Here is a 26,944-nt window from a genome sequence, read left to right as displayed (position 1 = left end):
GTTGTACATACACAGAATAACAATTTTTTTTTTTCCGAGCAGTAGATTATGGTATCTTTCTTATTTTTTTTAACAATGACAAAAAACACTCTTCCCCTCCCTCCCAAAAAGCTATCTGAAAAGAAAAGCAAAATGAAGGTATAAAATTATTTAAAACAAAACCTCTTAAATGTAGAAATCCTATAATTTTTTACTACCTATACATATATAGCTAGAATTAGAATGATAACTTGAATTATGATCTTCAGTCTCCACAGAGGATCTTAGCAGACTGTCTTATGAACTGGAACACTTCACTCACTTTAGCTTTTCAAAATTAACTGATTCTGCTCTACTTCTCTATAACTCTTATGATGTACTGCTTACTCATTTTGGAATTTGGAGAAAGGTCAGAATAGGAGGATTAAGAAGTAAAGGGAAATCAAACTGCAAAGAACCAATAGACATTAGTCTTACTAAATCAAACCACAAACACAAATAACATTCTCTTCTGATCCTTAACCTACTTTCTGGGCTCCAGGCACACTCAGAACCCTTATATTAGTTCACGGGCTAGAAGCATTGAGAGAGCAAGAGCCACAGCATCACTTTGAAATCTGAGTTTAACTCCAAAGGTTTCAGTCCAACTCACTTAGAGAAAAACAAGCCAAGGATTAACGACCATTCTCCAAAAGCTTTCTAATTCCTAGGATCATGTGCCTATTAATTTCTTATAGTGCATACCTCTTCTTGTTTTCTGTAATTTATATCCACTATGCCCTAAAGTAATAGGCAATAGCTTCCAGGTCAAATGTGCTATTTTTTTCTTAAAAATATGCTGGAAAAAATTATATAAAAATGTATATTGCAATCAAAAATTACTAGTAATTCTAACCTTAAACATAGGCCTCACATGCTCCAAATGTGTTGCACTTGTAAAAGGTGCCTGAACATGGCTCACAGCCTCCATGAGTGCTTTAGCTGTCTTGGCCATCTGTTCCATTTCTAAGTTATACAGAAGTCTTCTTTGTTTTTCACTGGCTACATCTGAAACAATAAACAAAACTGGCATTCAATAAAGCATTTAAAATGCTATTTTGATGTTTTATTGCTAAATAAACACTGGTAATTAACACTAAGTAAAAAAGATCCTAAGAAGCCAGACACAAAAAGTCTTATATAATTCAACTTACATGAAATATCCAGAATAGGTAAATCCATAGAAACAGAAAGTGGGCTGGTATTTGCCAGGGTCTAGAGGGAAAGGGAACAGGGGAATAACTGTGTAATGGATTCAGGGCTTTATTTTGGGGTAATGAAACATATGGATCTAGACAGAGGTAGTGACTGTACAACATTGTAAATTACTAAATGTCAATAGAAATGTTCATTTTAAAATGGTGAACAATTTTAGGAGTAAGTGGAAAATCTACAAAAAGGAGAATAAGAGCAGGTGAGTTGTTACAATGAAAATGTTAGAGTAACAATCTAAATGTGAGATAGGAGAACTGCAGAAAATAGGAAAGAGCAATGGGATTCTTGTACTTCATGTGTTTGAAAGATGTTCTGAGTTAGCAAGAAAACACTGGCCCTAACACTCCTAGGTAATTTTTTTTTAATTTATTTTTTAGTTTTAGGTGGATACAATATCTTTATTTTTATGTGGTGCTGAGGATTGAACCCAGTGCTTCATGCATGCTAGATGAGCACTCTACCACTGAGCCACAACCCCAGCCCCCTCTCGAAGGTAATTTTATTGTTTTTTGCACATCACTGTTTCCTTACATTTCTTATGAACTTCCTACCATCACAGACAAAAGAGGCCAAAAAAACAGGAATTCAAGTATAACATAGGAAGAAATTAAATAGATAATAGGCATCTTACTCAAGTGTAAAAATACAGGCTTGATTAATATATTTAATGTTATAAGCAGAGATTAAATAACACTACCAACCAGAGTAGGAGCCAAGGATGAACTAGTTTAAGACTTGGCTTTGCCACTTAACTTCTCTGTTTTAAGGACAGAGACTGAATAAAAGTTTTTATACTATAGTCAGCTCATAGATTCTGATTCTTTTTCCTGATCTCTCTGGACACAATTTTCCTCATCTCTAAAGTGAGGATAAATTTACTAAAATTCCATAGATAAGTTATATTCTTTCTGACATTATTTCCCTAGCCTCTGATCCCATAATCCAACTTTTAGAAATAGACAAAGCATAAGGACCTCACTGCTTCTTTCTTGTTAGCAGGTTTGCTACTATAATCTGTTCAAGCTTGAGATTTCACTTCCAAGTAGAAATAATCAGCAAGGTAGGAATCCTCTTTTCTCTCTAAATATTGTGAGTATATTCTTGAACCATTACCCTAAAAGGCCGAGGAATGTCCTGTAGATGATAGCTCTAATTTAATCACCACAGTCTGCATGTACATAGTGTTTAGACCAGAACTAGGTCCACCATTGGCTGGTTAGATCTAGGGACTCAACAGTGGCATAATTTGTAGATTGAGGTAGTTATTTCCAATTTCAGTGATCCTAACCTTCCCCACCTCTTCTAGTCACTGCTACTTTCACCTTTCATTTATGTTTAATGATGGGTATAAAGACAGTTACACTGCTTACAGATGAAAAGAAGGCAGAAAATAAGACAGAGTTGATGTTTTATGTGGGGTGGTCTAACCAATCTCTCTGGCCTCCAAATTCTTGCTGAGATTAACTGCTAAACAAGTACACATAAAATGCACATTAACGTGCAATTATTTAGTGTTTTCCATTAATCATTGGTCAGTGTTCCTTCTTCAAAATATGGGAAACATACAATCATATCACCAAACTGTATATAATACAAACTGTATATAATACTTCTTGTCAAAACATAGTTCTATCCCAAAGTTATATGGGGTTACTTTATTTTAAATCAAGTAATAAACTCTTATGAACCCATGTTTTTCCCCTTGTACACACCAGGATTCAACTGATTCAGATACTTACTTTGTTTACTTGATTTTGTAGGGATTGTTAGTTCTTTTGTTTCTTTCATGGATATCTTTTTCCCAGCTATTTCATTATAGATGGCTGACAGATACTCTTCAGGAAGGTCTTTACTGTCATTAATACCTCTATTCATTTTAATGTACTGTTCCTTTGTCATTTTGTTTTTAACCTAGATAGGAAAAACCATTATATTCCCTAAAATTAACATAAAAAATTCACTCATTTTTTAGCAAACTGAATATTTAGGAAATTTTATAAATACCCTGATGACTGAAAGTAGAAAACATTCAACAAAACATACCTTTAAAAAAAGGAAGTCATAAAAAATGAATATAGAAAAGACCCATTTTTTGGCATATAAGAATTCACCTTGCTCTGATATAGACATGAGTATTTGATGAGGGAGACTAGAATGAATGAAGTTATTTGTTTTAGCCTAAGATTTAAGAGCTCTCTTTTAGAAACACAATTATTTGAAACACAGAATCAAAAAGATTCAAATATTACTGCAGAAAAACAAACATTTTGCCAATGAATTAAAAGCTGATTTTCTAAAACAGCAGACGCAAAAATAACTATGCAGTTGAAATTTGTTTAAAATCAGATAACATTCTGAGAGATTATGGCAACTGAATAATAGTATGTGATCTAAGTATCCTTCTAAATGTTTTGTCTTATCTAAGAATATTCTGAAGGCCGGGCGCAGTGGTGCACAAATAATCCCAGTGGCTTGGAAGGTTGAGGCAGGAGGATCACGAGTTCAAAGCTAGCCTCAGCAAAAGCGAGGTGCTAAGCAACTCAGTGAGACTCTGTCTCTAAATAAAATATAAAACAGCTGGGGATATGGCTCAGTGGTCGAGTGCACCCCTGAGTTTAATCCCTGGTATCCACCCCCTGCCCGCCAAAAATATTCTGAATAGGAATGTTTTACTTAAATAAATTGAGGAGTACTAATTTATAATTTCTAAAATGGCAGCTCCATCACCAAACCTGGGAATTGATTTAGCAAAAATGTCCATACTATATCTCCAGAAATTCAGATAGACAAAGCCCAGAAATCTTATGTTATCTCTGAAGAAATATTTAATAAGATATATTCCTACTACCTTCTATAAAGAATTAAAAGTAATTCTAAAGATAAAGCTCTTATAAATCTGCATAAATGTTCTCAGAACAATAAGGTGCAGGATATAACTCGGGTATATATATACTTATTTAAGTTCACATTATTTTGCAAGTAAAATTCTTCCAATGTGTCAGAAAAGCACTGGTAGGAGTGCTTTTCCTATGAAACTGTAGAAATATTACCATGGAACTTACTATTAATGGAATAAAGACCTAGAATATTATAACTTTAAAAAAATCATCTTAAGTCACGACATTAAAAAATATGAATATAAGCAAGCCATTTCCCCGAAATTCTGACAGATGTATTTTTTAAAAAGACATTTGAGAATAACAAAACTGTCAAGAAAAAGATAAATAAAAATAAAAATCACCTGGAAATTTTGAGTATGGTAAAACATTTTAGCAAATTTTAAATATGGCAAAATATCTGTTCATTTGGGTATGAGTAGAATCCCACTATGGCACACTTCTGCTGTGGTAGAATTCTGGAAGCAGCGTAAAACATAATTCTACTTTTCTTCTCCTGACATCTTTTATGGAATGCTCCACTCTTGAATTTTATTCTGATATACCTGAATTACTTCAGTGTTTAAATCATGCAAAGCTGGTCAATAATACTGGTGAACATTAATGTAAAAACATTCAAATATGTTTTAACTATACTGCAATTAAAAAAAAAACTTCTCTGATGTGTATTATATACAAAAGGTAGCCTAACCACAAATATTTTAGGTGAATAAGGTAGATAAATAACTTGCTAAAATTCACCTATATTTGAACTTTGGAAAAACTAACATTGAGAAAAACTGGTTTTATGGAACTCCTTTATGTTATCTGTATTTTTAAAAAATGATGTTACTTGTTATGGTTCATAAATCACCTGGGGCCAAGATTTTGAGTTCAATTTTTTAACAGACTACTTAGCTTCACAGGAACTTGTATGCACATCATCACTTGGATACTAGGTCTGATAAGGAACAGTTCGAGATTGCTACCACTAAGCTAGAACACGAAGCATATTTCATGGATAAATCTCTTGCCCTAAAGACAAAACACCATTAAGATAATGCTCCCTAACTGGTATGTGTTCAACGACTCTAACAATCTGAGTATTTATCAAAACATATAAAAGGAGTTTTTAACATTTCTTCTAAATAACACGAATATCCACACACACTTAGGAAGATATATAGCATGGTTGTATATGATGTTGCTTATATTTATAAAACCAAATGTCTTTAAAATAATAATCTTCTAAAAATAAAGATTTGTAAGTCCAGGTTATAATTTCTATTGTAAGACTGAAAACTTTGATAATAATAACATCTAAATAAATCATTATCTATGGATTGCCTTTCATCATGGAAAAAAGTAGTCACACTGGATAATAAAAACCCTGAAGATAAGCTGCTTTGACTACAATTTGAACAATATGCCACAACAAATGTTAAATGATCACAATCTTAACTACATATAATTTTAAAAAAGCTAATTAAAACCAAGTTAATCTTGAATATAAAACCAAGTCAATCTCCAAATCCTGAAGGTACTATCTGCTATCACAAGCTTTGGTTTATTCTTCAAATATAGGTAGCAATCTCGAACTTAATGGTGTTTTGTCTTTAGGACAAGAGATGGCACATCCACAGTTTTTCAGTTCTGGTGTTTAAAACAGGAATAACATCATACATACTCCTTCTGCCTTATGTTAATAGATGCTTTCCATATGGACCCAATCTTCAATATCTCTGAACACCCCCCCAAAAAAATCCCTGTACTGCAAAGTTTAATCTCAAACTGCAAATAAATTTTAATTGTTCTAATACATGTCAGATTAATATGAACATAATTTAATAATTTAATTTACATCCAAAGACTAATAAGTTTCATTAGATACCCATCCCTAGAAGTACTAAGAAATTCTTGCAAATAATCTATAAAGATAATTTTACCTAAGGATATCAAAGTATGGTTTCAGAATACTAGACACTTTAAAAATAACTTTTTTGAAAAGTGGGTAATATTTAAGAAGGAATTATGAATTTGATGTGGTAAATGAAATTTGAACATCTCCCAGAGGTCTGATCAATTTTAAAAATAATACTAATATTTTAGGTGTGATGGTATTGTGGTTATGGTTTAAATATAATATTTCTCTTTTAGAGATACACACTGAAATAAATACAGATGTAATAATATCTGGATTCACCTCAAATTTACTTGGGGGAAGTAAGGGATGTAGTTAGAAGACAGACCATAAATTGGTAACTATGAAGGCCACAGATCTTTCTACTGTTTAAGTTTGAAGTTTTTTTTAAAAAAGATGGTTATGTAAAGTGCTTTCTTATATTGCAACAAGTACACACAAGCAACTTATAAACATCTTTTTAGATTAAAATTTACCTTAAAACTGTTCAAAAATTGTCAATTATGAGAATGATAAATAGATATATTTTGCATATACTCAAAATTCTACTTAGAATTATTCATAGGGATTGCTTTTGTAAAATGTATACCTACTCTAACTAAAAATACCAATTTGGTAACCAACCAGTTTTACTATATAACATTAAAATTTCAACTAGTGCTTAAGTGAATTGAAAATAATATATTGAATTTTTACTACTTATTGTAAAATTGATGAGGAAGAAAACATACCTGTGGACTATGAAGGTCTGTGGTCAACATGATAATTGAGTAAGCCAAAACATAAGCAGTATCTGCACTAGCAAAAAGGGTTTGTCTGGAAAAATAAATGCATATATTATTATAAACTTTATTGTTTCATAGTTTAAGTAAGTCATCTCAAACCAAAAGCACTTTAAATTTTCTTAGAATTTATGTTGTACCTCATATTACAATTTTTTATGAATGTGACTTATTACTTCTAGATAGTAGATAATATAAATTCTCTTGAGGACAGGGGATTATGTCCTATTATCTCTGAAACCCTGATCCTCCCTAGCACACTATCATGGATATAGTTCACAAAAGAAACATCAGAATCTTACTTACCCTTGGTTACATTCTAGGTATCTTGCAGCAAATTTTTCCATTAACCGATCAATTTTTTGAGCTTCTCCTGGAAGACGGAATCCTTCCAGAAACATGCGAAGGGCTGAAACGAAGTCCTTTCCTGAAAAGTCATGTTGGTCCACATATGCATACATGACTTCTTTATTAAATTTATCATTATCTCCCAGGAACTCACCCACTTGAGTCTAACATAAAAACAAAAGATAGAAATTGATATTCTAATAGTACATTGCATTCGCCTCACAGCCTCTTAAAAAGAAGAAAAATCTGTAATATCCACAGGTTTTTAACTACCAGGTTAACAATTTTAAACATAAAATTAAAAGTTAAATGTGCTCAATGTGGTTTTTTTTTTTTTAAAAATCAAGACATTGTATCTTTAGAAAATACAAAAATCAAAATTTATGTTATATTTATATATTTAGATAAACATACATTATCCAGGTTATTCTTTAGGTTTTATTACATATTTAGGAATGCATTTTAAAGGTTCCATAGTATGTTTTAATAATTTAAAAAGAATTTTGCAGAAAAAAAAGAAATAAAATGGTATTCTTACAGAGTCTAATCTTTCCTCTTGATGTAAGAATTGGGCAATATCTTCAGGTGTGGTGCCAAGCATCCCTTGTTCTTGGAGGTACTGTATTCCTCTCTTTGGTTTCTTATTAAATCTAGATGATGTTAATGTTAACAGAAACATTAAAAACAAAAACATTTGTAATTCTTGAAAAGAGGATCTGAAAATACAATAAATTAGTTTTCCAATAGTACTTAGAACACAGGATCTTAAATAAGATCATCATTTGTACCTGGATGTACAAAAATACTACATTTTACCAAGTTTTATTTGTTTTTTTCTTAGAAAAGAGCCTCACATGAGCTGGGTGTGGTGGTACACATGTGTAATCCCAGTGACAGGGGAGGCTACAGCAGAAGGATCCCTAGTTCAAGACTAGCCTTAGTAATTTAATGGAACCTGGTCTCAAAGTGAAAAATAAAAAGGACTGGAGCTGTATAGGTCAGTGGTAAAGTGAATTCAACTGCCAGTCAAAAAGAACCAGAATAAAAAGAAGCCTCACAAGGAAGGCCTTCTTTATCACTGATCCAGGTCATTTCACAGACATTTTATTGTAAGATGGTATATTTCTTGATTCATAACAACAGTGGTTAGAGACAATGCCACACAGTAGATGGACTGATAAGAATGTGAATACTAAGTATCACAGACTTTTGAATATACATTTTCCCTTAATCTTCAAGTAGCCTTGGCTTATCTGTTCAAATTCATTAGAATGGCACACAAAACCTTTCTCAAATATAGACTAGTTCTGGACTCTGGATATAGCTCAGTTGGTAGAGTTCGAGCCTAGCATGCACAAGGCCCTGGGTTCAATCCCCAGCACCACCAAAACAAAACAATTTGTTCTAGTTCATCTCTCACTCCCCTTCTCTCACCTGCTCCTATATGTCCTACTGTATTCCCTAAATATAATGTAGCTGTAGAGACTATTTCTCTACATGATCTTTATCAGATCCACTCATAGGGGAACTCCCCCATATGCTTCAAGAGTTAACTCAAATGTCACTAACAAATTTTCTTCCTACTTTATTACACTAATGCCTCATCACCTGTCACCTGGGTTACTGCAAGAGTTCTTAAATGATCTCCCTATGTCTTGTTTTGCCCACATTCTAGTCTATCCTTTCAGGCTGCTGCAAAGTCATCTTTTCAAACAGAAATCTGATGATGCCACTCCTCTGTTTAAAACCCTTATCAGCATGCCAGTGTCAAAGGAAACAAGACAAAAACCCCCTTTTCATGGAGAATAAGGCCTTCTATAATCCAGATTCAACTCTAATCTTACCTCCTGCCACTCTCCCTCATCCTGCCCTGACATACTGAACAAGAATCCTCAAATGTCCTCCCTCTCCTTTGGTGCTGGTGCACAAGCCATTCTATTTGTCTGTAATGTTCTTCCCTATTCTGTCTTAATGATTCCCCTGTTGAGTTCTAATTCAAACACAGCCACTGTGTTAATTAAAAGCAAACATTTTTCATTGAGATAAAACACAATCCCCACTTTCCAGAAGCTCTCACTCTAATGAAAGAAAACACAATTTTAAAAATAGAACAAATAGGATGTATTCATGAAATAAGAACACAACATGGAAGAGGTGACCAATAACTGAGATGTTCACAATATTTTCTTGTGGAAGGTGATTCTAGCACTGGATTTTGAAGAATGATTACAACTTTTATAAGGAGTAAGAGAAACATCCCAGAAAAAAAAGAAGCCATACTCATATGTAAAACCATAAAACAGCATGATACAGTAATAAATAGCTCTGCATTTTTGGAACTAAGTGAGATAGAGAATTGACAGGAAATAAAGTTTGGCACCGTGCAGCTCCAAATCCTGAAGGTACTATCTGCTATCGCAAGCTTTGGTTTATTCTTTAAGAACAAGCAAAATGAAAACAAAAATTTTCATTTGAGAAAGATTATTTTAGTACAGTTGAGAAAAGCCTAAAGCATGAAAAAGAAAAAAAAAAAACAGTAAGTCGATGAAAAGGTTATACTAGTCAAGGCGAAAACTGGAAGTGGTCTGACTCCAAAGGATAGCTTGTGGAAGAGAGAGAAAGAATGGATTGCAGAGATATTCAGGAAGTAGAATGGACAGAACCTACATAGTGAATATTAGATTTAAGAGTAAGGGGAAACTTAAAGCTAACTCTCAGGATTCTAATTTATAAATTTAGTAGCATGCTCGAGTCATTAGCCTAAATGACAAAATAGGAATTTTTGTCTTTTTGTTTGGGATAAGAGTATCAAGGTGTTGACTATGGTGAGACTGACCAATTTGGTCATATATATGCTGGGCATAAGAAATTATGCAATATCCAGTGGAGATCCAAACAGGCTAGTAGAGAAATGAGTCTTGGATCTCCGTAGAGGTGTGTATGTTAAAAATTAACACTTGGGAGTTGTGAGATATTAGCACACAGATATTAACTAAAGTTATGAAAAAGAACATAATCACTTAAGACACCAAACAAGAAAGAAATGGGCTGAAGGACAGAACTATGGTAATGTTTATAAATATTCAAGAAAAAATAACCCATAACAAGACTAAGATGAGGTGGTCAGAAAGGCAGGAGGCAAAGAGGATACAGTGGTATCAGGAAAGGAGTATATATACTGGAAACATAGCTCCATAAAAGCATCTTTGTTATGGCTATATGATAGTGAAAAAAAATAAAGTGGCTGAGAGGACTGGTGGCTATGGAAATTCCCCTTTGAAGCCCTGTGCTATGCTTAACTACTCCCTCTCACTCTTCGAGACTTCAAATAGAGCTGGCTTCCCTTGGCAACACTTTGAATAACACTCTACTAATACAGGCCTTATATAGTTACTCTTAAAAATTATATACTTTGCCTATATTTGGACTATAATCTTGAACACAAGGACCAGTGCATTCCAGTGCTTGGCAAATAATCTCAAGTACCAAATATATGTTTGCTTGGTGACCAACAGAATTTCAATATACATAGTTGTTTATATACTTGACAGTGTGCTCCTCAGAAAGAAAGGCTAACTCATTCATCTAGTATCCCTGAGAGTTTGCATAATATCAGAAACAGATGGGACTTAGATAAATATAGACTAAACAATTAAAAAGAATGAAGTACTGATGACTATTTCCTGAGGCCATTTTATACGATTTTATAACAAAGAATATGTGCATGTTTTCTCAATTTTTTCCTAATTAAAACCCATACCATACATAACTTTGAAGTAATTATATTTTTAGAGTTCTACTCTTTTGAGAAAATAGGTGGATGACAAGAGGTTTGGAAAAAATATTATGGGATAGGGGGTTACAGGAGATTGAACCCAGGCTTAACCACTGAGCCACATTCCTACCCTTTTTCATTTTTTAATTTTGAGACAGGCCCTCACTAAGTTACTTAGGGCCTTGCTAAGTTGCTGAGGCTGGCTTTGAACTTGCAATCCTCCTGCCTCAGCCTCCCAAATCACTGGGATTACAAGGATGTGCTACACCTGGCTTGGAAAGTATTTTTAAACTTACTGTTGAAAAATAGCATAAACTTTACAGCAAAAGTTTCTTTATGAAATTTGTTCAATAGAACAAAATATTACATTACATATATTACTGATATGTAATGTAAGAATTGCATTCATGAAAGGATTTTCTAGAACTAAGTTGTCATTTTTTTTTCAAGAAATGTATTGTATTTCAAATTATAAATGTTCAAAAATAGCTGTTCTATAAATAGAACACTAGGACATTGCCTGACAAACTCTTAAGTTGTTGCTACTTGGGGGTATTTGTTGACAAGTTGTGACCTGTGTTTCTGTACTCCAAACAATATATTAGACAAAACACCTATTCTGAATGCTTGAGAAAAATTATAAATTCATTAGAGTATATCAGCCTGGTAGAGATTTTTGAAGAAATTTTGACACCTGAAATATATGATATACACACACTACTGCAGAAAGAAAAAAATCAATTTGAAATATTTCAAAGAATCAATTTGAAGTACTTACTGTAAATGAGTTTAAAACATTTTCAGGAATTCTTAATTTTTCAGGTTATCATCAACTAACTTCCATAAGAAACTACTGATCAAATGATGATTTTGGTATATCTACCATCAAAAATGCTATGTCAAGAAACTGTTTTCAGGAGCTAATAAATATCATACATTTTTGCAACAATAATGAATGGCAGAAGAATATTAAAGGTTAAGGTTTTTAAGTTCATCCTTTAATAAATATAATTCTAAAGTCATGCATGAAATTTTGTATCTTTGCAAAATGTTTGTGGTTGAAATGATTATTAGATGTTATAGACACAATTCACTGAAACAATTTATAAGAGGGAAGCTCATAGATTTGGTTATAAATTCTGGGTACTGTGAAGAGTATCAGGATATTCCTTTAACTTTGACTTGTATTATGGGAAAACTGCTCAAGAAGGATCCAATGTTGATTTTTTGCTTGGGAGGTCCTATAAATGCTGAAGTGTCACAGTGTATTTTTCAACAATCTGTTCACTGGCTCTGACTTGTTGGTATATCTTAGAAATATTGGATTCCAACTTACAGGCACCATGAGGGAAAATAAAGAAGCATCCTCTGAAACCAACAACATTGATGAAAAAACAAGCAAGGGGGTTGTATGATTACAGATTTGATACAAAGAATGAAATTCTCATTGTAAAAGAGTGAGATAATAGTTGGAACCAACTATGATACAGTGAAACCACTTGGCAAAGCTCAATGGTGGAAAAAATACAGAATAAAGTCAATATGCTTCAACCAAAGGTAGTGAGTACCTATTAAAAATTTTCAGTGGCGGTATGGATAAAAATAATTGGCTGGTTTCCAAATAGTCCACTTCCAATAGAGGTAAAAAATGATAATAGTGTTTAGTCACTTGAATAACTGACATGTACTATAAATGCATGGGTTATTCACAGAATTTGTGAAAAAGAGAGATTTCATTAATTTATTGGATTTCAAAGAGACGTCTGGTTAGCATACCTAAAACAAAGTTGTGAGAACTCAATAGGAAAAAGAAAGGATAATACTCCCAATCTACTACTGTCTAAGGTAACAAATTTTCATGAGAACTCATATTACTCTCAAACAGCAAGAATAACAATGTCAAAACAAGGCATGTTGTGCAAAACTGACAATATATTGTCAATAATGTTTGAAGTATTTTGCTTCCTTCTACCAAAATTACTCTTGAAAGGGTCATGAAATTCACTTATTTGTGTATCATATTACATATGAAAGAATATCATATTTGCCCAATGTCCCATCTGTAAAACAGCCTATGTGTGTAAAAAATACTATAATGTCCTAGGGTCCTATTTGTAGGACAACCTGTATTTTCATTCTTAACGATAATAAGGGATATATAAGCTCTAGATTATGATTTCCAACCTATTTTAATGTACTTGTGATGATTTTGTTGAAATATCTGCAGAATTAAAATCTCAGGATGTAATAGGTTAACACCAAAAAACAAAAACAAAACACTTAAACATTCACCAAAAGACATTACAAGTATCAGGAAAGAATGCTTTAAAGCAGAAGCAGCAAACTGAGTAAACACACAATGGATTTTTGTTTTTTTAACAGTTTACAATAGCTAGATTTCCACCCCGCCTCTAACTCCCAGTATCGAGGATCAAACCCAGGGCCCCATATATGCTAAGCAGGCACTCTACCACCATAGTATCGAGATTCATTTATTGCATCTCTTTGGGGGAAAAAAAAAGCGGGCACTAAAAAGAAGGCAGGCTACATGGTAGTAAAGGAAATAGTCTAGAAGCAGGCTGATATCACAAAACTTAGCAGGAAAACTGATTTCATGAGATCAAGGTCTGGTACACTGGATGAAAAGGGAGATGATTATCTTATTAACATAAAAAAATAAAATCAATGACAAGATCATATCCCTAATAAGAGCAATATGCTTATAACACAACTAGAGGAAATATAAAACCTATAAAGAAGCAATGTTAATTATTAGAGGCTTAGTATTTAAAACTTTTTTGAGTTATCATCTGATTAGGAAATATAATGGCAGGTGTCATAACCAAGTTAAATGAATAAGGCAAAACTGAACAGATGAAGTTCATTTAATCTATATGATAAGAGGGGCTGGACTGGGTATTATGAGTCTGTTTGGGCTAGAATGGCATGAATTTGGGGAGCTAAATAAGGAGTCATTAGAATTCTTGGATCTAAGAGAACAATCCCCCATTTTACTCACTGAAAGTCAAAATAAGAAAGGAATAAAAAGTCATGAGTGGTTGAAAAGAAACCTAGAGCAGAGGTGGTACAATTCTAGAATTATTAGTAACATTTTTCCTTAAAATTTGACACTTACAAATCTATTCCTTGTTCTATTATTTCTTTTTGTTGCTTTAGGACCTCAAATTGTTCTGGATTATCAGTGCCAGACATCTGTGTACTGTAGCTGCCTATGCCTGATGATGATGTTGACTCCAGGGAGTTTAAACTTCCATATCTGTTTATAGTTTCAGGGTGTTTAATTTCACTCATCTCTTGCTCTGAGGGTTTTTCCTGACCTGTAAGAAGAAAAACTGATTGAACAGCAATAATTAATAATAAAACAGAACTATCATAACAGTATACTAAAATAAAAGCTTTAAGAATGTAGTCTCAAAATATTTTATTGTACTGTAGACCTTAGTAACCTCAGTACAAGATCCTTTTTCTTTCCTTACAAAGTCAAGAGGTTTCATCTTTTCACTTTACGGCTTCTCTTTGGCATATCTCAACTGTCAGAATCATACTCTGATGTTTTGGGGCCATTAAGTAAAATAAGGGTTACTTGAATACAAGCATTTCAATACCATGACAGTTGATCTGAGAACTGAGAAGGCTACTAAGAGACAAGTGGATTGGTGGCACATAGAGAATAAATGCTGAACAAAACGATGACTCATGTCCCAAGCAGGATGGAGGAAGAGTTCATCATAAATTGTGGTTGACCTCAGATAACTGAAATCATGGAAAGTGAAACCACTGTGGGGTGGGATTACTGCTATATTTGTCCAAGAAAAAAAATGTGAAAGAAAAAATGAATTTTACAATAAGGTAATGTATTTCAATGTTGTTTAGATAACTATTTATTACAAATAAATTATAGTGGTACTAAAATAAACAATATATTTAACATTAAAACATTTGCACAAATACAATTTGCACCATTAGCAGGGATTTGTTTTGAAGCTGCAGTGTTTTATATACACTACAGTTTTGCTCTCAGCTCATGCCTCATAAGGAATAGTTTTCCTTATAGGACTCTTGGCTAAGATAACATTAGGGTAGCCTTTCAAGCTCTGACATTTTCTCTGAGTGATCATGAACATCAAACATAGATGAACAACTCAACCTTTTTTAGGTTCTTTTTATAATTATAACAAAGCCATGTAAATATGTTTTGTTTTGTATAATATTTAAAATATTGGAACTTTTAATTAAGTTTAGCTGGTACGATGGCATACACCTATAATCCCAGCTATTCAGGGGACTGATGTAGAAGGATTGCAAGTTTGATGCCAGGCTGGACAATACAGCAAGACCACATCTCAAATTAACAAACAAACACACTAAACTGGAAATAATTTTAAAACTAATTATTTAAATAATAAGAATGCTTTCTATCAGTTAAAGAACATGTCATGAGCCTGTTTATGCAACTATCCCCCAAAGTTTGTCATTTATGATGAAGAATTATAACTCAAAATATCACCTTACCAAGAGTTGTCTGAGAGTTGGGATTCACATACTGATCCTTACTCCATTCAACCATACACTTCAAAATTGACACTAAGCATTCTAAACCTTTTTTCCTCAGGCTCAATTCCTATAAAATAATTCATAGAGAGAATAAAAACAAAAAGATCTTCTAAAGAAAATGCATTCCTCTTCCTCGGCAAAGTTTTAATTTGAAAATGTTTTTCAAGTTCTTACCTGAACATTACTCATACCAAGTTCTTGACTGCCCCTTCCTTGAGCAATTTTTGAGAGATCATTTACTAGTCTTTCAAATATATTTGCTGCGTTTAAGTCACAGTCATAGTTTACATAAATATCCACTACACTCTGAGCATCTGTAACAACATAATGTGTTAATTTTAACAGAATGCATCTAATATAAGAGTACATTTGGCCTTTGAAATATCTTGTAATAAGAGAAAAAGATATTTCCAAATACCTGCACAAATCCTTGTCAGCGTCTGAATAACCATCCATTTGTGATCAAATGAGCTGGTAGAAGTTTCCAAAATATACAGGAAAATTTCTTTAAAGAACACCTGTGATTAGGGGAAACTTCGATTTAAAATACTGCTTAGAATTCAGTTGTGTGATCACTTTTAAATATCCTAAAGATGGAAAGCAGAGATTAGGACCCACACTGCTCTGGAGTTCAACTCTATTTTAGAGTTCTATCTCTGATATCTCAGGACTATAATAATTTGGGTGGTGAATTAAACCTGCCTTTCCACTACCAGCAGTAAATATTTTGGATTTTGTTTACCATCACACAGCTACTACAAATGAAATATGCAAAGATTTGGAGTTCCGAAGGGTGAAAATTTCTTGAACAAAACTAATAACTCATACATAATTTTTAAATCCTCTCAAAGAGAGGATTATACTCTATTATACTCTATCTGTCAGTTATATTTTTTAGACATTCTAATACTGTGCAAGCCTAACCATTCTTAGATTTAAATGTAATTGGGTATTCCAATAAACAATAAAAAGTTTCTAATTCTTATATGGTGTTGTGAAACTCCTTATTGCTTGAAAACTACATACAAACTATTTTTCATTATTCTTTATACCAAATAATATTATGCACAAAGGCATGAACCTAATAATGAAGTAAATTTCAATTTGGCAGCTAAGAATTTTCACATTCAAATTTATTTTGAAAGTGACTGAGATCTAAGAAGGGATAATTATAAAACAAAGCAACAAATTAGCATTTATGAATCATACATAAATCTAGAAATAGTCATTTTTATAATGTAAGATAATGGACACTTTCTCCCCCCCATGGGTTAGGTATCCCTGTAACCTGCTTTTTTTCAAAAAAACTTAGAGGACATTCCTGTTTACTTGCTTAATGTACTGTAAGCTCTAAAAGAATAGGAACCAGTTCTTTCTTGCTAAGCACTGTGTCCACACTGCAGGGCACTTAAACAGGCATTCAATAAATACTTATGATTTTTAAATGGCCATAGTTTCTAAACACTGTTATTAAGTCAACCTAGAATGCTCGCAACAAACTCACAGGGGCACCATGAGTCTTTGTTTCTGAGATAAAATTCAGACGGAAGTATATCTGTTGGATACCACAAAAAACTGTTCAGTTTCTATAAACTAAATTCCTTTGAATCATACCATTATCTTTGCAAACCTGGGTTATGGTAGTTGCTACCACAAAAAGCAAATACTGTGTGAAAATTACTGAAGAATAGGTGGTATTATTCAATCTAATTCAAAGATATAAAAAAGTTGAACAGTGTCAACCACACACATCCCATTAGTAAAGGAATTCTAGCTATGAATGAAACAAAAACTTAATTTTTTTCTTTAAATTTATGTGTACTACTTGTTTTGAAACAGACAAATAAGACAAGTATTTATTGAGTTGTTTGGTTCTAGCTGCTTAATAAATGACCAGCTAGGTATTTCTTTCTCAGCGAAAGAAATGAAAAGATTAGAGTCTCTAATGATGTCATGAATCAGAAAGTTTGGAACTCTTTGATTTACGTAATAAATAAATAACAGATTTGGAGATACAGGGAAAAAAAAAACTTTAGTTAATATCTCTTGCTTATTGCAAATAAACAAAAGCCTATTATTGTAATATACCATGCATAACAACAGGGGCCCTAAAAATTTTAAACCTTTAATGATTTCGTGAACATCAAGTATATGGAGAATTGCTTTATCAAAGCACACTGTGTTCATATAACAGATTTTCTCTTAAGTTTTATATATAAACTGTACTTTCTAAAATATATAATTTAATGTGCATGGAAAAATCATATTATGAAAACTCTAAAATGAATATTCTCACAAAATGAATTTTCAAAGTAACAATCTTTAAATTCTGCAAATCATGTTGCAAATTACATGAGATTTTTCTCCAAGTAGAACAAAACTCATCTTGAATTTGAGTATCTCTAATATTTTCAAAAGCATATCTCATCTCATTTATTCTCATTATCTCCCCTTCAGAATATAATGAATATAATAAATCTGATCTCTTTAAACCATCAGAACATAAAAACAATTCTAAGACGACAATCTACTACCTATGAGTAAACACGAAATTTCTTAGAGTATTTCCTTTTAAATTCATTTTCATAGAAAAATATAAATCACAACTTAAATTTATCTTTATGATGCCTAGTTCCATAAGAATTTATATTTCACACAGTTTACTAAACAGTCCTTATGGGAGTTTCCGTGTTCAAAAATCTGTTAATTTGCTGTATAAGGTTTTCCAAAATCCTCTAGTAATTTAAATGTTTCATGATCAAAAATGAAAGACTTCAGTATTAAAAGTTCTAAAAGTTTTTTAAAAATGTCTTTTACTTGTAGTCTTACTTAAAGATAATGAAGAAAAAAGTAACTAAAAATAAGTTATTCAAATTAGAGAATCTTTTAACCATGTATGTACATATTATGCAGGTATATTAGTTCCTGATTTTTTGTTTTTATCTTCAAATAATTCAGTATTCTAAAATAGTACTTATATTTTTACTGATTTAGTAGATGCTTTTTCCCAACTTCTTATTTGTTAAATGATTGTTTTGATTGAAACAGGGCATATTTTAGAAACATCCTTTTTTATGTTGGTCAATTTTCACATTCATGTTAGATATGATATGCAGGTTGTATTTAATTTTTGTTAATGTTATATTTAATCCTGACTCAAGACTAAGAATTTGTTAGCTCAGAAGAATAAATTGTTTTCCCATAATTTTGAGATGGTTAAAATAATCATATTGTCTGTCTTAATATTCTGTGTATCTATCAGATTCATTTACAACATTGTTATGGAAATGAAACAGAATAAGGACTTCATATTTTATGTGTAAAAACCTTGAAATTTTAGCCATTGTTTTGGACACAAAATGATTTCTAGTTGTCTATATGTTGTCAAGATTTAGAAGTTTGCCATGTCTGTGAAAATAATAAGACATTTAGGAATAACTGTTATTTTTAGTTAGAAACAAACTCAACTGGAGATTAACATAAACAAACAAAAGGGGAACAAACAATAGCAAACAACAAACAAGACAAGACAAAAACACAAGATGGACGCTCTTTCCTCCACATAATCCCATGGTCCATTTACCAGAGCTCTGTAGGGCATTGACAGAAGCCTCCTTAGGCTCAAGGTCACTTGATACACCTTTGGGCTTTACAATCAAGCACTGGAAACACTTTGAAAGATTTACAATCAAGTCAAATGAGTTATCTCCCAATACATGCAGTTCCATCCTCCTTCAAAACCTCTGGAATTATAGATGTGAGTCACTCTAGAGCTTCTATGGGCGGGCTCCAATCAGTCACCACAGGAGGCTAGACCCTCACAAAGCAAGAGCTCCCACAACTATAGAGGGAGGACACCCTTCTCTGCATCAGAGGATCCAGGATCCCAGTGTACCCTAGAGCCACAGGCTTGACTCAGGTGATCATCTCTCTGGGGCCTCCAAAATGAGGTGAGATTACAATAAATCACCAAGTTGATCTTAAAGCAGGAGACGGAAACTTTATTCACCAGTTGGAGTTCAGGATCCACCAGCTGTTAGTCCAAGGGGCAGGCTGCAAGTCTATACCCTTCAACCCCCTCTTGGGGTTTGAGTACACCTTTTATAGTCCAAAACCATATTAATCATAAGTGGGTGGTGCTATGATTCAAAACCATAAACAAACATCACGAGACCATAAGCAGAAGAAAAAATGGGTCAAAACGACCATAGTTGAGTACAAGTTAAAAAATTGTTACTAATGTCTAGACAATTAATCTCTGACAGGGTACACCGTCCGAGAAAAATGAGAACCAAAAAGAGAACATTTTACATTATATAAGAATTGCCATTTTGTGTCGCCAAACATGCTATGCTAAGCAACTATAGATGAGTACAGAGGCAGGGTATTCCCATGGGAGAAGAATTTCTTACATAACATGGAGTCTCAGGGCAAAATGGAGTTTGTTTGGTCGTTGCCCATAACAATAAAGTATATACAATGGCAAAGCTATTGTGAAGACGAAATTAATTTGAGAGAGCTAAAACCACTCATTCAACTAGTGTTAAAGTTTCTTGAAGGCACGAGCTGTGTTTGTTTTGCATTCTCAGTGCTTACCGATTGCCTAGTATTTCACATGTATGTGTTAGATGAATAGATGAATGGGAAAAAAAGTAGTACATGACAACATAAAATTATTTCACACTCTGGAAAACTTTCCAATGTGTTTGTAATCTGATTTAACAGGAAACAAATGAAATATCCAGTAGTATAAACTTTAGTGCCTAAATGCAGAACATACCTCAATTTGCATCTTAAGATGTGTCTTGAAGTTTGACAACAAAGTAAGAAATATGGAAAGAGAAAGTTCAAAAACTTCTGGAACAGATGAGACTCCATTTTTTGAGAGTGCAACACACAAATACTGCTTAATAGCATTAATAAACATCTCATTTGTTCTAAAAACAGGTCCTGCATTCTGCAGGATGGATAGAAGTAACTGCAATGAAAGAATCTTGGATCGTAATTCATGAGATCTAAAATATAAAAGAGAAGACACAGTATATAGACAAGTTTAACATTATGGTAATCCAAAAATGCTTCCTGATACTACATAATTTCATAAATTTTTCAAATGGAGAGGAACAGAAAACTCCACAACACAATAAAGCAAGTATAATACTTGAAAAAGCTTAGTCACTAACAGTGGATACTTCTCACACACTATATAATTTCAAGACTTTTTAAATGGGGGAAAAAATCCTTCACAAATATTTAACATCAAGTTACTCTTTCAACAGAAAACAAAAAATAATTTGAAGATTTATGCTTTGCTGTTTTCTTTCACAGCTAAACTTATCCTTCATAAATTTAATAAACTTTCTCAGACTTTTTTCCTAGTTATGCTACTCAAAAATCCTAAACAATAATAAAATTTTGGTTGCATTTCATAAGTTATAGCATTACGTCAAGCCTACCTTCAAGTTTTCTTTTGAAATAAACTTTTTAAGCATTTAAAAACTTTCTCTCTTAAACCTTAGCCATTTATTCTAAATATTTTTGTAATGAAAAGCTAAAAAATAAGTTTCTGGTGTAAAAATTTAATTTATTTTTCTGGTCGATATATTGTGTCATGCTTCTGATTACTACCTAACATTTTAATTAAATTTCAAAAATGTAATTTCTCTCCCTTTGAAACAAGTCTTTTATGCCCAAGAGACAGAGATTCATGGCAGGTTAATATTTCAATAACAGGCCACACTTAAAAACTCTTGTAGTTGGTTCTTTGCGGGGGAAAAAATTGTCCCAAAAGCAGCACTCAGTCATATTTAAGTAAAGGGAACTTGACTGCTCTTAATTTCTATATTTAAAACTTTTATGATTATAATTATCAAAAATTCAAGGATCTAAATAAAGGAAAATTTAATTTTACCTTTTGATACTGGGGATTGAACCGCAGAGCACTTAACTACTGAGTCACAAACCCAGCCCTATTTATTTTTTATTATGAGACAGGGTTTCGCTAAGTTGCTGAGGACCTCACTAAGTTGCTGAGGCTGTCTTTGAACTTGTAATTCTCCGGCCTCAGCTTCCCAAGCCACTGGCATATCAGGCATGTGTTTCTATGTCCAGTGAAATACTTAATTTCATGTAAATAGGTATCACAAAAAAATACTTCCTTCTTTGAAATTACATGGAAGCTAATAATAGCATGGTTCCTTATAATAAAATCATGTTTTCAAGTTAGCTATTTTGAATCTAAGAATATGTGCAGCAAATAAATCAGTACAAAAAATGTTTAAATAAATTAAGTTAGAAACAAGTAAAAGACTAAGACTTTGAATACCTCTCAGAAAAAACAGTGAGTCAAGTTCATGTTGTAGTGTCCTAAGGCTCACACAAACTACTACTTACAAGTCTAGCTCACATTATCACCATTTCCGCTCACTTTCTATAGTAATTAAATTCTGCAGCTTATTATTCTCTAATATGTGAGAGTTTTTTTTAATGTTTTATCATTATACTCCTGGCTTCTAACAAAATGCCTGTACACAGTATGTGCTCAGAAACATTAACTGATTTACTCTTTTGTTGATCCATTTATTAAAGACCTATTATATATCAGGCATTAATAAATGACAGAATCAAATAACTGTCTTATGATATAAGAAATTATACTTTTGAAAGGCAAACAAAGCCAGAAATTTGAGGTATGCAGTTTTTCATGGGTTAGTTTCAAATTATGATTCAAATTTGCAGAACACTTCCTAGATCATAGTAGCAAAGCCAGAAAACATAAACAGAAGGAAAGGAAAAAAAAAAAAAAAAAAGAAAAGGAAAATTATATTACTTTAAAGGCTCACTGAATTTTGGCAAAAAAAAAATAAAATCATTCAACAAAGAAAACCATATATTCTGTTTTGGAAAAAGGACAGTTTCTAAGGGTAGAAAATTTGACCTCTTTCAAAGGCTTTTAATTATAATAGTTTAATGACCCTGATGGCCAAGTTAAGAAGGTCTTCAAACAAAAATTCTTACTATTTAGTTTGTCTACTAACAATGAGGATTAATTAATTTACATTATAAGAATCCTTTATAGTATTAAAGACTTCAACTTTCCAAAACTAGATCATTCCATTTGCAGGTCTAAATGAACACTCCCCTGCAAATCACTCTTCAGATTCTTATCTATTCTTTTGTGTTCTTTACATCCTTGGGATTTAAAACAATTCACTTTTTTCTGTTTCTACCATTTTTTAAAACATTTTTTACATTTGATTTGGAAAAACTAAAAACATCGGAAGTGCTTAATTTAAGGCCAATAATGTTTTTAAATCATGGCAAAATGACCATCAATAATAAGACCAATTTCCTTTTTAAAGTAGATCTTCATCAATAATAAGACCAATTTCCTTTTTAAAGTAGATCTTCATCAACTCTAAAGATGTTAAAATTATCAGTTTTTGGATAAAAAAAATCCTTCATAAAAGTGATAACTTAAAAAACATTCTTATGAAGTAAGTATGGTATAATCAAGTTTGTTCTACAATGTAACCCTAATCCTTTTTCTGTAAAGTTCATATTTTCAAAATACAGATGAACCAATAAATTGTATTTTGGGCTCTCAGGATTTGGGCCTAAAAAGATTTTAGGACTTATGTCTCTGGACTTAAAAAAGTCTTTCTCCCTAAACCAGAACAATGTGACAACATAAAACTATGCACACTATGGCAAATGTGGTTTCCAGAAGCTTAAAAAGGTTTTATTTTAACTGTCCCTAGTCTCCTTAATGGACAAACTCAAACACTCTACAGTTTTTTAAAAGTTCTCTTAGGTTTTATTACATTTTGACTTGCAGTTTTTAGAGGTCCAGCATAAGGCTGGTTTCAAATGGGCTATATTGACTCCAAAGTTACTTATAATATGAAAATATGAATTCGTTTATTCATCTACTCATGAATATTCATTGATCACCTACTATATATGCAGAACTATTCTACAATGTTTTCGTACCCTTTGGGAAACAGTGTAAGGTATCTAGCAGTTTTGGAACTTACTGGTTTTCAAAACTTTTTTTAAAGTATAATAACTCTCCCCACTTTGTAAGGTTCTACAGAACAACAAAAGAAAATCCAAACACTCTTAAAAGTTTTAAGCTTAAAAATCTCTATCAAGCAAAAGAGTTAATGACTTACTTTGGATCTGGTGGTCCGTCTGACAGAGGTTTCATTGACAGTTTACACAATGACCTGAATACTAGAAAGGCATCCTTTTGTAAAATGTGGGAAAACTTAGCACCAGGTGAAGGTCCTGAAGAATTTCCAGATTCCTAAAGAAGTTAATATATCATGAAATGAAATGCATTTTCCAAGGTAAAAATACCTGAGTAATTCAATTCACTAACAGATGGGTTTCTTCCATCGGTTAGAGGGGAATCTTGATGAGGAATTTGCCACATTGCTTTTTTTTAATCTGATAAGCCATTCTCACACCTAATAATACCTTTTAAAGTGTATTCTTTTAAAAGATTCCTTCTCTTAAAAGGAGTTCTTAAAAACTATCCAGTTTCATACTACTAATGATAAAAACCTAGCACATCATGCCTTCACAAAATACCTATCTAAAGGCCTAAATTATGTTTTTTTACTACATGCCACTGCATGTTTTATACTCCTTCTTTATTTTACTTTTTATGTGCTGTGGGGAGACACATGTCAGTACAGACTCTTAGGACTATGTCTAAAAGTTGTTAACTGCTGAAGATCAACAAGACCAAGTAAACCTACTCCTCAAGATGGGACATTGATCTAAAAAGCTTTTAAAAAGCACACAAGTATAAAGGAATGATTATGAGGAACTGTCATTACCATAGTGCTGGTTTCTTTGTAGCCCTTAACAAAGGTTAAGATGAAGTTGTCTAGATTGCTAAAAGTTTTTTCTTACCCTATAACAGTATCATCATTTTGTGACTATTAAAAATGTCTTTTTAAATGTAATTTCAATGGAGGTTGGGGGGTGGTGAGCATAGATGAAATATACCTTCAAGTTGGAAATGCAAATATTAATACAAGAGGGAAATAAACTGCTCTAATTTATATCAGTGAGGGGAAGAAAGAAAATCCAAGCTTCCCCCCCGCCCCCAAGCTGAAATCAGTTAGCAGTATCAAATGGAAAGATGTACTCTAAGGTGTTGGTAGAATAAAATTTTTGTCTCTCTCCCTGTCACCCAATTTATACCTGAGTATCATTAGAAGAGACAGACAATCTGTCATCAGGTAAGGATGGTGTATATGCAACAGAAATCGGTGTTCCTGGAATTCCATTTGCTTGTATATTTTCACTGTCACTACCATCCTCTATAGATCCAATGGTGCCGTCTGCACTTGCATTTATAGTAGTCCCTTCTCCCATATCTAGAACAATAAAAATTAAAAGCATGCATTTATTTGACAACTGAAGTGTATTTAAAAAACACAAATTATTTAAAATAAAACAGTGGCAGAAAAGCACAGTGAAGTAAAATATGTATTGGCATCATTTAAAGGTCAGCATATTTACTACCAAGTAAATGCCTCTGGCATACTTCCAAATATGACCCTTAAGTTGCTCTGGCAATGAAACACACTCCACTGATAAAATGCTACCCAGGATATATCAAAGCAGATTTTTTTTTTTTTCAGTCTACATTTGTGCTTTGTAAATTGGGTACTTATAAATTCTAATGCCTTGAGAAGTTAAAAGAAATTCCTTGAAAAAATATCCCATTGTCAAATAAGTTTAGGAGATACTGGGAAATAGGTTACTTTATTAAAGACTTTAGGTTGCTAATATGTACCAATCTCTCCAAAGGGGATATACAATATATAGTATTTTAAAAATATGTTTTACCAAAAACCTCTCCAATTTTTTTAGAATGCTTATTAATATCTCTAGTAACATACGTTCTTTGGACACAGCTGAAGAAAGGATGGCTGATACCACTGAAGGCTCTTTATTATGTCATTCTGACTAATCAATACTTGGAATTAATAAACACAAACATATGAATTCTAGTAGAACAAACACAGAAGTACAAATACCACCAAGTTCTAGAACTCTACTAGGTTTAATGTATATTACCTTAGGAAAGAAAAAAGCAATATATCCATGTCTATGGCCACAATTTAGTAGCTATCTGGTAAGAAATTGTTCCTTTGGTGCTACCAATATATAACTATAACTTTGCATGAAGAAAACACACTTAGATTCTGGAATGTGATCTCTACCACGTCTCTATCATTTAACTACTTTTCTTTGGCATAGGCTTTTCATCAGCAACAGAGAAAATAAGGTCTACTAGGAATCACCAAAACACACCAACACATTACATAAAGAGCACAACAAGTAATCAATAAGTGGTAGTTATTACTGATTTTGTTATTAACTAATTACAATATATTAAGCTGGATGATTCCAAAGCATGTTTAGTAATTAACAAGCATTACATGAAAAGATATTCAGTAATAAAACATATTTGAGAAGCTCGACATCACACAAAACGAAAGTCACTTCTTCACAAGGACCTTTTAGAGTTTTAATATCATGTTTGATATGCTTTTATTATAACATATGTGTTACACATAGAAAGAATGGTAACTTAACATGGGCTCCCTCATTGCATCTCGTACTATGACAAAATTCTTTGACAACTCCAAAAATCTTTTTCCTTCCCTCTCATTTAAGGAGAGATACTCCTTTGAATTTCTAAGGTGATTGTCCATTAGCCCTTAAATCTACTCTGCTTAACTTTAGTATCTTTCTCCACTGAATATTCTTTTAACATTACATTTTCAATTTTGTTTATATAGCTGAATCTCCCATTGCCCAAAAAACCTTTTCATTCTAAAAAAATCTTTCAACTTTTGGCATTCCTCACCTCTTGTCCATTTTCCTCCCTCTATCAAATTTATCAAAGGAATGTGAAACTTTGATAAAGAGGACTTGTTCAAAACTAAAGAGACCAAAAGGACATAGCAAATGAGAGTGTAGATTCTGCACTTAAAAAAAAAGGGGGGGGGGAAATGAACATACAAATATCTTTGGGACAAGTGGGAAAATTCTTAAGTATATTTATATTAGGTATTCTTGAAATAGGGTTAATTTTCTTAGGTGTAAAAATGAAATCATGATTATGTTTGATAATGCATTCATTTATTAAAAAAATACATATTGAGCTATTTAGGGATCATATAATACATACAAGAATTTTCAAATGGTTCAGCAAAGACTTAGCCATGCTGTATGTGTATTTAAAGACACATAAGCAAATGTACCAAAATTGTTCATCAGTGAATACTGGTAAAGGGCATTCACATACTCATTATGGGTTTTTTTTTTTTTTTTTTTTTGGTCTTTTCTCTAGATTTCACATTTTTCTAAGTAAAAAGGTGGAAAAAAAAAAACAACCCTTTTACTT

The 26,944-nt window shown here is 32.5% G+C and overlaps 1 protein-coding gene across 5 annotated transcripts in view; it reads right to left on the bottom strand.

The window, feature by feature from the left end:
- The window catches only part of Arfgef1 (ADP ribosylation factor guanine nucleotide exchange factor 1), a 102,972-nt gene that overhangs the window by 33,940 nt on the left and 42,088 nt on the right, over window positions 1-26,944 (bottom strand). For 2 of the 5 annotated variants that reach the window (XM_048782951.1, XM_048782954.1), the window contains exons 8-19: window positions 24,727-24,902; window positions 23,685-23,818; window positions 20,291-20,525; window positions 15,929-16,028; window positions 15,685-15,824; window positions 15,469-15,577; window positions 14,072-14,288; window positions 7,699-7,810; window positions 7,119-7,324; window positions 6,762-6,846; window positions 2,973-3,144; window positions 875-1,044 (exon numbers count right to left, since the gene is read on the bottom strand). In XM_048782951.1, coding sequence (XP_048638908.1) covers window positions 875-1,044; window positions 2,973-3,144; window positions 6,762-6,846; window positions 7,119-7,324; window positions 7,699-7,810; window positions 14,072-14,288; window positions 15,469-15,577; window positions 15,685-15,824; window positions 15,929-16,028; window positions 20,291-20,525; window positions 23,685-23,818; window positions 24,727-24,902 — 1,856 coding nt within the window. The remainder of the gene's footprint in view (window positions 1-874; window positions 1,045-2,972; window positions 3,145-6,761; window positions 6,847-7,118; window positions 7,325-7,698; window positions 7,811-14,071; window positions 14,289-15,468; window positions 15,578-15,684; window positions 15,825-15,928; window positions 16,029-20,290; window positions 20,526-23,684; window positions 23,819-24,726; window positions 24,903-26,944) is intronic. The other 3 variants (XM_015485819.2, XM_048782953.1, XM_048782952.1) reach the window with 3 other exon arrangements.

The sequence above is a fragment of the Marmota marmota genome, unplaced genomic scaffold, assembly GCF_001458135.2.
Source record: "Marmota marmota marmota unplaced genomic scaffold, marMar, whole genome shotgun sequence".
NCBI classification, from domain to species: Eukaryota; Metazoa; Chordata; class Mammalia; order Rodentia; family Sciuridae; genus Marmota; species Marmota marmota.
This window is presented reverse-complemented; position numbering and strand designations above follow the sequence as displayed.